We start from the raw sequence: 13,713 nt of genomic DNA, 5'->3' as shown, positions 1-13,713 counted from the left end.
AGGATTTGGTCAAGTTTTGGGTAATTATTTATGTAAACATAGTTTTCTTTAAAGGGGTTTCATTCAATTGTTTGAAAATGATGTATAGGTGGTCTGTTGGTTAAGTTTGAATGAGTTCAGTTAAAGGATAGTGAGAGGAGTCAAATAGATAAGACGGCTTTTGGCTGCCGTCTCAGAAAGTAGGGAGTAACTCTAAGCATCCCAATCCAGAACACAGAGACACTCTAGGAGAGAGGTGCAAAAGATGACAGACACACCAATTGAGATTGAAAGTAGATTCCCAATATTAAAATAGAGCAAAATCAGGTTCTATATTGCAATATTAAAATGGCAATTGCTTTCCCATTCCAATTGGAGAATTCTGTGCACATGAAATTGTATGAAAATTGAGCTCATCTAAATTATGAAACACGACAAAGACATGTCAAATTAGAATCAACTGGCCAGTGTTAAATGTAAAGAAAGTGAGTGTTACATTTATGAAACATTGGTAAAATAGCAATTCCCAATTAGGACATTTAGAAGAGAGAGCCATTAGATTGGGGTTTAAAATTGTTGATTAACACACAACTTTAAATTCAGTAAGTTAATGCTAAACTCTCCAGTCAAGGTTTTAACTTTGTGTTGTGCGAGATTCCATCTTTGTTTCTCACAGAGTAGGAGTCCTGAATCCTGCAACCCTGATACACCTTGTCCAATAAAGGGGAACCTCACACAGATGGCCCAGATCATTCCAAGGCCAAACCAAGCCCAGACCTGTGAGAGACTGCCTTGGGTTCAGAATAAGAATATTGGACACTGATGGTTCCAGCTACACCCACAGCCAAGGAGAGGTTGAAGGAATGGAGAGACTGATGGTTCCAGCTGCACCACAGTCAAGGAGAGGTTGGAGGAATGGATAGATGCATGCAGAACGATGAGGCTCCTACATTCCATGACTGTAACAGCCAGGAGCCACTTGACTGGACATGGGGGAATCACAGAGGAGAGGGGAGTTTTATTTAAATTTTTAATACACTTTTTCCATCAATGTTATGTTTGGGTCTTAGAAATGTTCTGGCAAATCCTGATTAAATTGTTTATTTGGTCATTGCTATTGTACTTCCAGCTAGTTTTAGTCTTTTGTTTTTTGCCCATTTTGAAATTTATGTGAAACAGTGTTTTGTAAAATGATACCCCTATAGCACCAAGAAAACCGTTTTTACTGATTTTGTGATTAGGAACCTATTGACCAAAAATACATTCACATGGGTGGAAACATAACTTGGACAAAAAAATAAGTTTTTATTAGGGCAATGATAATTCATAATGTTATTTTAAATCTAAATTGATAATTGTTTTGGATTTGTTGTGAATTATATGTGATGATTTTATACATCTGAAACATTTGTTTATTTGTCTGACATTTAAGTAATGGTCCCACCATCTCTAATAGTTGAGTATTATTTTAGTATGGCAGCAGCCCAGATTTAAGGGCCCAGGAGAATAGATAAACTAATGGAGTGTTTTTGTCTTCTCTTTCTCCTATGGGGATGGTGTCATGGACCTCTGACTCAATGCATGGAGACGATTTGGGAACAATGGTGTGAAGTGAAACCTCCTGCAACCATTCCCTTCGGCACTTTCTGGGTTCCAGAACCTGATTAATGAACGTTTCATTGGGGGAGATGGCGGAAGGCCTGACCTTGTTATGTCTGGAACACATCAATGAGGAGACAGAAGAGCAACAGATCTGAGGCACAGAGTGGCTCACTGCCAAAGAAGATGGCACTGAGTTCTGTTAAAGTATTTACAACATCAAGACCAAAGCAAAGAGGCCTTTGGGTCAAAACGTCAACTGACAATAACAACAAAAGGACATTGTGCCAGGTGAAGGGAGAGGACTAGGGAGTAACTTCCCAGTTAAATTCAGACTTTGCCATGTATTGGGATAGAGGTTGTCTAAATGGAGCGGGAAGTCAAAACTAAAATGTAACTCTTTTGGTATAGGTATTGCAGGACAACAAATATCCTGGGAAGATAGGTGAACAAATGTTTCATGATGACATTATCATTACTCAAGACCCTATAATTGTGATTTGTGTCAAAGGGGCTGATTTCTGTGCTGAATTGGATTGTTCTCCACTGTTACTGAAGGTTTCAAGTTCCTAGGTGGCTGGTAGCCAACCTATTTCAAAGAGAGTACTGCTTGGAGAATTAGATGGTTTATTATTTTTATTATTTTACTTATATTCTCATACTCTCTTTGATTGAAGTGATTATCATTCAAATTATGTATGATTTATTTTATGCAATTTATACTCATTGTATAATCAGTTTATATTCCATTCATATGTAATCTTTTGAAACAACATATTTTGCAAGGCTCTGAAAGAAATCTGCACATGCTTACACACACTCACTTGATTGGTCAGGTTGGAAGTCTTTTACTTCCTCCCAGCCAAACGGGGAGGGAGAGGTTTGGCTTTCAGCCTCTGGAGCGGTGGTTGACAGAGGAGATTGTTTTAGGTAATTGGGTTGATTTCAACTCTCTTATAGGAACTGAGTTCTCCTCCTCACCTATCGCTTCCAGGTCTAGATTGTGGGACTTAGAAGTCCCAGAGGGGGGATGTGTAGGGAGATTATCATTAAAATGTTTTTTCACATTAACCTGATGAAGAGTAGACAGAACGTCTCATGTGATCACTTGTATATTAATAGAGTGTTCATTGATAAAACATTTAACCAGGGCTCATATTATTTTCCCAAACAGTTTAATTGTTAAGAGAGAGTGATGAACTATTGTTCCCATGGTCAGTGCAATGAATGGTTGTTGTTATCTTATATTGAGGACAGAAGAATCTTGGGAGGATGAGTGAGCCCATAGATAAGGAAATCTTTCCATTTCAGAGAATATGCTGAGTCATGATGAGTAGTGGCTGAGGGAGTGAATCCCAGAGGGTTGTGAAAAACATTGATGGAAGATTCGAGAAGGATCCATCTAGAAATTAGCATAATGGGAGGACCTAATGTCATTGTATAACCATACTGTATAAAGATTTGTGTTTGGAATTCGGTTGTTCTGCAGACCAACATGGCTTGGTTGCTCTGCAGATCAGCACGGCTTTATGACGTCAATAAAGTCTACTTTTGGATTTGAAAGCCCCTGAGTCTTTGCATCTTTTTTTGTCTGGAAATCTGAAGTGTTTTCCACAACATAATCTGAAGGATCTGGAGAAGGTCTGTATGGAGGAGTGGGCCAAAATCCCTGCTCCAGTGTGTGCAAACCTGGTCAAGAACTACAGGAAACGTATGATCTCTGTAATTGCAAACAAAGGTTTCTGTACCAAATATTAAGTTCTGCTTTTCTGATGTATCAAATACTTAAGTAATGCAATAAAATGCTAATTAATTACTTAAAAATCATAATGTGATTTTCTGGATTTTTGATTTAGATTCCATCACTTACAGTTGAAGAGTACCAATGATAAAAATTAGACTTCTACATGCTTTGTAAGTGGGAAGACCTGCAAAATCGGCAGTGTATCAAATACTTGTTCTCCCCACTGTGTATTTTGCTTAAAATACTGACTTGCACCAAAACAGTTTTGCTTGGGTTTCTATCAGGCCTTATAGCCTCATCAACATTTCAGAGACTCACAGAATTGTTTATTCTTTTAGTAATAGAAAAGATGATTGATTCAACTTCCTGATTTTCATCCACAGTCGCGATTTCCAAGTAACAGAGCCCCATCTTAAACGTTAACTCTTCACAAAACTCTTTGTTCTACTCACTCTTTGTAGGTGAAGCCTTCAGGCTGTGTCCACAGTTGGAGGGCATTACTTTGGTGTGACTTGGAAAGAATAGTCCTATCAGTATGTCCCCTGGTGCCTGAGCCCCACACAATGACTCAGAGAAGTCTGAGCAGCTTCCTAGACCCAGCAAGGCATACATGCCCAGGACAAGGAGACTTGAATGGGACCGAATTAGAAGCATGATTTTCTTAGTGAATTTGAGAGGGTGTCATCACCGTAAACAAGTTGCAGCACGACATGCTTGACATTTCGATTGACAGGTACAAACAAAACAAAATTATCTCCTTAATCATATTTTTTCCCCTATCAAGGAAGCAAAGTGTATAAAATAAAAGATTCTAATGCTGAGCTATATTATATGGAAAAAAAAGAAACAAAATAAACATTTTAGTCTTACACAATTACTTACACTAGTATAACTTTTCTTACAGAGATGTCAAAATGATTAGCACTCTTTTCATTCTATTCTCCATCAGTCTCCCATTGAATGAGCGATGATGGCTGTGTGCTTATTTGATCGAGATGGTTACACCAGGTCCATGCTCTTAATTTAAAACATTTGGAATTTGGGGTTAATTATCTATTTCTTTGCTTTAGTAATGTCAGATGACAAAAAATGTATATATTCACTTAGGCATTAAGTTTGATCAAACAACCCACAATGCATGTTCGTTTTTTTGCCATTTTGTAGAGAACAGCAGGTTTCCAGACAGCAATGGAATAAAGTAGTCTGCTCGGACCCATAACTTAGCTAGCTAACGTTAGCTTATTGTGTCGATCAAAGAATTTGGAGAAACAATCCTAAAATGTATCTGCGCTCATACAAATAAAATAAACAAGAACATCGAAGGATTGTCTAAGTCATATAATTGTTTCTGTGTCATAAAAAATCTAGTAACTTACACATAGCTTTCCTTGACTACCTAGCCAACTACCTGAATGTTCTGATGTAACCTACTTGTCAAGTAGAAAGGTAGCCATCACTGTTCACACTAACTTCAGCTCTCGCCATCAAATGCAAAATGTACCCTAATTTTACGCTTTGTCTACCCGCATTGCTTCCATATATTTTCGTTTCTGGAGTTTTTTGTGCAAGCTACATGAACCCAAACAAAGCTTGTCATTGGCATTTACCTCACACCTTCAAGGAAGTACATGGCTCGTCTCGACCTTCTACGTATTTCTTGCAACCATGGCAATGGGGATAGTTTAAGTCCTAACACTCTGCCAGAGACTGTTTTTTTTTATGTTAACTGATATGGTATGTAAGGATTATTATCAGATCTTTTAAATGGAAAATGCTGCATAGGGCACCTGTAACGCAGTTTTTGTTGGTGCATTGGCCAAGTGCCTAAGAAGGCTAAACCTCCAGAATGCCACTATATGAAGCAGGGCATTGTAAGGTTTTCATTTTCCCCTCTCCAAGATTTCAGTTTGTTTTTCAATTGAATTGTTCACATTATAGGGCTCATTAAAAGTGGAAAAAGTTCTGACATGATTAATCTTTGTCTCATCACAAAAACCAGGCATTTTAACATGGGTGTGTAGACTTTTTATATCCACTGTATGATAGCAAAAGGCAGGCCTTCTAATTGTACCTAGAATTTCTTAATAAACAGTCAGAGGGAAGGGTTTTCTCTCAAAGAGCACTACTACTGTGGAAAGATCTGCCAATTAAGGATAGAAATGCAGACTCAGTGTAAACTTTTAAGTGTCTACTAGAGACTCATCTTTTCAGCATGATCTATGATTAAGTTTAGTCTGCCCCAGGGGAGTGAAGGTGAATGGAAAGGCTTGATACTGTCCACTTTTGCTGTCTTGCCAGGTGGGCTGTCATCACCCTCTCTCTAACGCTATTCGGGGGCGAAAGCGCTAGGTTGTTGTTATGTCTCCGTTGCGCCCATTGAGCAATTAGAGTGAACTCTGCTGGCAATTGTCGGCCCTCATTGAGGGTGGTTGTGGCTGGTTTGTGTCCCTATGCTTGGCAAAGTGGGTGGAGCATCTTCCTGCCTGTTGGGCCCTGTCTGGTGCCTCCCCTGGATAGGGCCACAGTGTCACTGGACCCCCCTGTCTCAGCCCCAAGGTTTTACTCTGCTATATTATTGTGCCAGGTCTGTAGGGACAGTTCTCCTTCTCCATTGTAAATCCTCGTAATCTAAGGAATTTGCTCTCTAAATTTTACTTGTCTCCTGCTCCACATAAACTTAGGATGACTTGAGGTCTTGGCCCACACCTCAGGAGTACCAGGCTCGAAAGACAACAGTTCAAAGTCAAACTATATAGTTAGATACCTAGCTAAACTGTAGCGAGATCCAAAAGGAATCTGACTGACATCAAGTGGCTGACTATTGTAGTATTAGTCACAACAGACTGTAGTAGTTGAGCATTTGTTGAGCACAATGATTAGCAAAAGGTGTATCAGATACTGCCCAGGTAGTTTAGAGACACCCTTCTAATTCAAATATGAGATGAGGAAAATGGTATATCTTACATGAGGAAAATGGGAAATGTAGCATGAGGAAAACTGGAAACAGATAAATTATTAAACTTGTGCTAGGACTGTGAAAATAGTAAAAATTAAGCGTTGAAAAATACAAAGCCAGAGAAAATGATAAATAGAAAAGTAAAAAAATATATTTTTAAATGTATTTTGTTTTGCTAATAGTAGGCAAAGGAAATTATTAAATACTTATTTATATTTAACTATCCTTTTAAATAACTGACTCATCAAATAACCTTTTACTGACATTTGTTATTCCTGGGATTCCATAGGTCTGGAATATTTGGTTTGATTTACTTGTAAAATCGTCTTGAAAATAAATACTTCAGAAAATAATAACAGGTAGGGTATTATGGTAATATTATACACATTTTTACATACATGATGACTACATAAAGCAAATATTTTATTAAGCAAAGACTTGTTCAAAAGTACATCATTAAGATGATGAGGAGACATGAAATATAATGTTTTAGTTTCTTTAGTGGTCAGACAGGTTTTTGCATTTTCCTTCAACAGGTTTGACAACATAGCTGTGACACGCCTTATTTGTTGCATAATACTAGGTCTTACAGCTTTTCACAAAAGCTAACATGTAAAATCGGTTCTATGAGCAATATATATGAAAACATTTAGCTAAATTCCAGAAGGATCATAATTTGCTCCAACCCATAAACACTATTCACCTTTTCCCCTCTTACCAGAGCTAGCCCTTACAAAGTAACCAGGCAGAAAACACCTTGGTCAGGGAGGAACCCTCTTGCCACTCAAAAAGAGCTTCAGAATTGCTCTGCAGGAATGGGAGAACCAGACTAAAGGTCAACCATCTCTGCTGCAATCCATCAATCAGGCCTTTATGGTAGAGTGGCTAGACTGAAGCCACTTCTGATTAGAAGAAACGTTTGATAAAATTAAAATAAAAATCTTTAGTGTGATGAGACCAAAATTAAACTATTAGGCCTGAATGCCCAACACTATATCTGGTGGAAACATTGTGTAATGGAGATGTTACTCAGCAATGGGGACTAAGAGACATTTCCAGATTGAAGGGAAGGATGAATGGAGCAAAAGGTCCTTGATGAATCCATAGTGCACAGGACTTAAGATGGGAGCAAATATTAATATTTAAGGATGGCAACAACACAAAGCCTTGTGTACCCAAATATGTCCTTGTGTGGCCCAGCCATAGTATGGACTTGAACCCTATTGAACCATAGACTGTAAAAAAAATGGACGACGCCCTTTCGCTCTTTTCCATTGGTGAAAACTGAAGCCACCAGTGACCCGATACGGCGCTGACATGTTGGACTTGCGCCTGCGCAGATAGCGATCTTGGGACCAGTTCTGCGCAGTAGTTATGCGCAGTAGCGAGCAGGAAGTAAAGCCGTAAAGCTGCGAAATCAACGGCCCCACCCCTGTGCCCCGCCCTCACTCTCCCTCGCAGAATGCGCATACCGTAATCAATCGCAAGTCCAAGTACAGTACAACCTTTGCTTGTTAAACCTAGACGATATGTTATAGCCTAACTTACATCATGTTTAACCTTAATTTAGAATAGGCCTAATACAAAAATAATTGGTAACTTCTAGCTAACGATCACCTGCTAGCTATTAACGAGGCTTGTTGTCTTTTAGCTAACGTTAGCTAGCCCATTACATTTATTTACTAATTAAATAGCTTATAAATTTAACTTACCGAAAAAAATTCAAAGATCGATTGGAAATGCCAGATCGGTTAGCACAATGTACTGCAGAACAACCCATTATATCCGTGTGAAATTATATCAATTATAGAAATTTAGAGATTAAATGTTGAGCTCCAATCTCCTCAGTCCTCCGAAGGAGGATGGCGCTTCAGTGGCTCCTTGGCTCAGATAGCTGTCAATCAAAGCTGTGAATCACGACGTCACACCACCGTTTTTAGAGCATTAAATAACTAACTAAAAACCAACTTATTTTAAAAACAAACTCTTGAATTTACATTAGCGTGATACAAACTACAGTACATGACAGAAACCAGCTTCGGAAAAAAGATAATTGAAGGGTAATTTAATTGTTTAGTTGGTCTCGCGTCCCATTGAATAACATGGGGAGGGCGGGGTTTATGACCTATACTGGGACCACTCACCAGGGGGCGATCGAGACGTTTTGGCTTCACTTTTCAGGGCTTGTGCGGCACGCTTGTATTGAACATGCTGGGTGTCCTGAAGATTGCAGTTCACTCATGTTCCTAATCTAGGCTGACAGAGCTTGATAGTATCTACAAGGAAGAATGGGAGAAACTGAGTAAAACTGAGTACTTACAGTAACATGTGATAAACTCTCTCTCATTATCAACATATATTTAAAATTACCTATATTCATCTGGAAATGTGCACACAACTGTAAATCGCTAAAATGATAGAATATTCATTAATATGTCAACTCTGATAACTGGTCACAAAGGTCACACCTTTTTGTTAACAAAGGGTGGATTAACTTATGAACATTTACAAATAATTATTAAACAGTATTTAAATGCATATTTAATGGATTGTATTATTTAGGTGCATATAAGAGTACCATCAAACATCAATGCTAAAACCATGGTATGTCGGTAATTCATATTAGTAAAAAAAACGTATTTTGAGTAAGTACAGAAAAAGGCTAAAATAATCACATTTGTGAGTGCTAGGGCAAAAACTAAAATATCATACGTTTCATATTTGATGTAAAAAACGCCTTTATTAAACGTTAAGAAGTGTTAAAAAGGCGTCATCTCGAGACTGTCGCAGAAGCACCGCCCCCATCTCTGAACTTCACCTGTAGACTTCCGTGTAGAGCCGGACTTTCACTTAACTCCTTACGAACTGATGATCTTGCTTTTCATTTGTGGCGGAAAGGCAGCGTACTTCACCGGTGCAGTGTGGACGGAAATTAATTGATTTATATAAATGATAGCAAATAACTTTACCTCACTTTTTAGGATGTCAATCATATAGACGAGATCGTGACGAATATTTGGAGGCGCCAGCAAAGTCTACGGTACGTTCACAGATAAACCAAATCACTTGTTTTCGAAAGGAAACGACTTCTGGAAGAGAGATCGAAAATCAAATTGAAATAACTTTATTGGCATGACTTTACATTATAGCCTACATATTGCCGAGCGTACTCTGGGAATAATATGAATTACATTTTAAACAAAACATTTATAAAGTAGTGATCAAGGTGGCCAACTGGACAATTAGTAGAACAGTAAACAATGAAAGAAAAAACAAACATACATACAGTAATAATATCAATAATAATATACATTTCTGGTCTGTCATACACTGTCGTTTTATGACAGGCAGCAAGATGATGTGCTGCCAATATACTGCATTTATGTTCAGTAAGCCATGCTTTCCTGTGTTTACCGGTCTCAGTGGTTTGGCTGCTTTCAGACCTTGTAATATGTCTGGATTGTTTTCCTTCTTTTTTATCAGTAACCGTAATCACATTTTGCTATGGTTTACTGTCAATTTAGGCCGAGAAAGCCCTGTAGTTTGCTTTCTGTTTGTATTTCAAATGGTGAGGTATTCATGTCAAATCGCATCATTATATTGTATTAGGTAACATTCTCAGCTGTGTTATCACGTAATAACAAGAATACATTTTTAGCTTTAGTTTCCTAAATTCCTTTTTTTTACTATTAGTAGATATTGGCCTAATCCAGGACTGAATGTATTAGTTGAAGTGTTTCTCTCGACATATAGGATAATCCCATGGAATTCGGCATGCATGGTTTCAGTGGGGTGTTTGTCACATTGAGTGATAACTTGTTTTGCTGCCCTACAGTATAACTTGTTTTGCTGCCCTACAGTGCAATTGGTTCAATTACACATTGAATTCATGTTTACAAAATCTTTAAATGTGAATTGTTTTGTAATGGCTTTGAATTTCTTTCATGCTTTCCATCTTAGTTCACTGCCTAATTTAGGTGTTCAGTTTATCTTATCTTTAAACCTAATATTTTGGTGTAAACTGTGCTTTATAAAAGGCATTACAGTAAAAATGAAATACATTTTTGCATGTGGACACATGTAAATCTCAAATAATCTTGCTTGAACATATTATTGCATGAAAAATCCCAGTATGATCATGTGATGCCCTGAAATAGGCACATTCAAATTTTGTTTTTGAAAACACACCCGCATAACCCTGTTTTTTTCTGGACTGTTCATAACCCCCTTGAAGATATGTTTCTTAAGGTCATTCACATATAATAAACCTTCAGTTGATTTTAAGTGACAACAACACAGAATAAAATATAATGAACAACATTTTAAAGCTTATGTAACTAAAAGTAGCACATTACCCATAAAAATACGCAATGACCCTGTTGTGTCAAGCCTATTCAGAACTTTGTGTTTTATGACTAACAATAGATACATACCATACCATACCATACCATCTTCTTCCGCTTCATCCGGGGCCGGGTCGCGGGGGCAGCAGTCTAAGCTGCAATAGATACAGCTTGGGAAAAAAATAAGAGACCACTGCACCTTTTTTCCCTTTCCAAAACATTGGAAATGAAAGGTTTTGAGTGAGGAACAGAAGGGGTAAATTTTAGAGACCACTGCCAATTGAACACTTCTATTCCTCACTCAAAAAATTCCTTTTCAACTTTTTTGGAAGGGAAAGAAAAAGGTGGTTATTTTTTTCCGGAGCTGTATGTAGTTATTCATTTTTACAGCATATGATTTTACTTAAAGCTGTTGCATTCGCGAATGTTAATCATTCATCCAAATTCTCAAATGTAATCTTTACTGGGAAAAAATGTATGTGTTATGTTGCTTACATTAACAGGGGTTTCTTTCTTTTTCAGGACAAAAACAATGATAAAAACAACTTCCAGCAGAAACACATATTCAGCACTATTAGCTGTTTTTGTGATTGTGTGTTCAATAGTAATTTTCTTGGTTTACTTTCCACCATCATCTACTTCATGTCCGTCCACATATGTGGATTTCACATTGGTAAAGGAAAAGGTATCTGTGGCTACAAATAAAACAGAAAAGCCTGTGGAAAAGCCTCTTCTTTTGCTGTGGTTCTGGCCACTGGGCGTGCGATGGAATTTTGGAAGCTGCAAAACCCTGTTCAACATCGATACTTGTGTTCTTACAGATGACCGATCCCTTTACGACAAAGCAGATGGAGTTATCATTTTCCACAAAGACATCAGCCATAACTTGGCAAACCTGCCTCGGTCTCCTCGTCCACCTTTTCAGAAGTGGATCTGGTTTCATGTGGAATCACCAACAAATACAGCAAAAATACCAGGCCTGGAAAACCTCTTTAATCTCACCTTGAGCTATAGACGAGACGCTGACATCACTGTGCGAAATGAATTGACAGTCTTGAGAAGGACTGAAATGGAAGGGGAATTTGTGATGCCCAAGAAAGACAAAGTAGTTTGTTGGATTGTGAGCAACAATAACCCTTCAACTGGGACATCAACCAGAGCAAGGTATTATCAAGAGCTTGTGAAACACATTAAGATACATGTTTTTGGAACAGCTTTCACAGGACATCGTTTGAGGTACGAGGACTATTACCCAACTCTTGCCAGCTGTAAATTCTACCTTGCATTTGAGAATTCAATCCACAGAGATTACATCACAGAAAAAGTGAATGGACCGCTTGTCGCAGGAACTGTACCAGTAGTCATGGGTCCGCCTCGAGAGAACTATGAACAGTTCATCCCACCTGAATCTTTTATTCATATTAATGATTTCTCTAATGCAAAGGCACTGGCTGACTTCCTGCTTCATTTGGACCAGAATGATGAGATGTATCTAAATTACTTTAAGTGGAGGAGGTACTTCAAAGCCAAGCCCCACCTCCTGACATTAGAGGAAGAATTCATTCAACCTGTCTGTACAGCCTGTGAATACATGGCAAGAGACAATAAATACTACAAGGTTGTCCATGACCTTTACAAATGGTACTTTGGTTGAAATGTTGTGTTTTATGTATGTATGCAGGTATATTACTTATGACTTGCATTTTGTTGATTGGTCGATTGTTAGGTCATTAGTTCAGTAATCAAAATTATATGTTTTCTTAATTAGTGAATTTATTGATATTAGAGGTGGCAGATCTGTTAGAGTCTATACGACTCGCCCAGTGGTCCTCAACTGGTTTTCTATCAGGACCGAAATTTGACAATGATAATTCAGTTAGACCCATGTACTGTTTATTATGGATTACATATTAGACATGTCTCTCTTGTGAAACTCTGTGTCTCAATGTGCTTTTCTGGGTTAAATAAAGGTTAAATAAAATAATAACAAATAGGTGATTGTTCTCTTTTGAAATAGAACATGACACCCTAATGCCTACTTCTTTTTGATGATCTTGAATAAGACATTTAGTTGAGTCAATTATCCTCCCCTTTAATAAACCATCAATTAACAAATACATTAACAGTGTTTTTTAACAGTGTGCACACAAACCAATGTAAATTGAAGATGGCAAGGAAATGCCCAAATCTGCAATGCTCCAGATAAACAATGAAAAATAGACAAAATTGAAATGCTTTATTGTGAACTGTTTCAATAACAGCCATATTTTCACACCAACTAATGTGGGTCAGTATCTTTGATGCTACTTTCAGGCAGCCGTCCACAGCAGAAGCTGACACAGAAATGGAGCACAACACAACTGCAGATGTCAGTCACAGCAAAACAGATCTTCTGTTTTGTTTGGAATCTCATAATATTGCCTTTGTATCAACAATAGCTAGCTAGCTCTGGGGGAAGATATTTGACTTCCTAAACACAGGTCTTTGGTGCAAAAAATAAGTTGTAAATTGTCACAGCTGAGAGTAGCTTTGAAAGATTTGTAAAAGCACTTTGTGACAACTGCTGATATAAAAAGGGCTTTATAAATACATTTGATTGAAAGAATGTGTTTACACTGATGGGAAAAAATTATTTGATCCTCTGCTGATTTTGTACATTTGCCCACTGATAAAGAAATGATCAGTCTATAATTTTCATGGTAGGTTTATTTCCTGGGAAGGTGTTCCGGTCCCGTCCCACCGGGAGGAGACCCCGGGGAAGACCTAGGACACGCTGGAGGGACTATGTCTCCCGGCTGGCCTGGGAACGCCTCGGTGTCCCCCCGGAAGAGCTGGAGGAAGTGTCTGGGGAGAGGGAAGTCTGGGCATCTCTGCTTAGACTGCTGCCCCCGCGACCCTGCCCCGGATAAGCGGAAGATGATGGTGATGGATGGTGGTGGTGGTTTATTTGAACAGTGAGAGACAGAATATTAGTATATTATTTTAGAAGTATTATTATTTTTTTAGAAAAACAAATGTTATAAATGTATTAGCATTTTAATGAGTGAAATAAGTATTCAACCCCACTGCAAAATATGACTTAATACTTGGTG

At 38.1% G+C, this 13,713-nt stretch overlaps 1 protein-coding gene and 1 long non-coding RNA gene across 2 annotated transcripts; one reads left to right on the top strand and one right to left on the bottom strand.

Annotated features, from left to right (window-relative positions):
• Positions 1 to 810: 810 nt before the first annotated feature.
• LOC114829407 lies at positions 811 to 9,185 on the bottom strand. The gene is made up of 3 exons (XR_003777320.2): positions 9,097 to 9,185; positions 8,423 to 8,554; positions 811 to 962 (listed from the first exon to the last, which is right to left on the bottom strand). It is a non-coding gene; the product is annotated as an uncharacterized LOC114829407 (long non-coding RNA).
• On the top strand, positions 9,127 to 12,301 carry LOC105017586 (alpha-(1,3)-fucosyltransferase 9-like). Its single transcript, NM_001311048.2, is given in 2 exon segments — positions 9,127 to 9,318; positions 11,144 to 12,301. A coding segment is annotated over 1 exon segment (1,122 nt). The 5' UTR covers positions 9,127 to 9,318; positions 11,144 to 11,153; the 3' UTR covers positions 12,276 to 12,301.
• The last annotated feature ends 1,412 nt before the right edge of the window (positions 12,302 to 13,713 follow it).

The sequence above is a fragment of the Esox lucius genome, chromosome 18 (genome assembly GCF_011004845.1).
Source record: "Esox lucius isolate fEsoLuc1 chromosome 18, fEsoLuc1.pri, whole genome shotgun sequence".
Taxonomy (NCBI): domain Eukaryota; kingdom Metazoa; phylum Chordata; class Actinopteri; order Esociformes; family Esocidae; genus Esox; species Esox lucius.
Note: the sequence above shows the minus strand (reverse complement) of the source record. Positions and strands in the feature narration are given on the sequence as shown.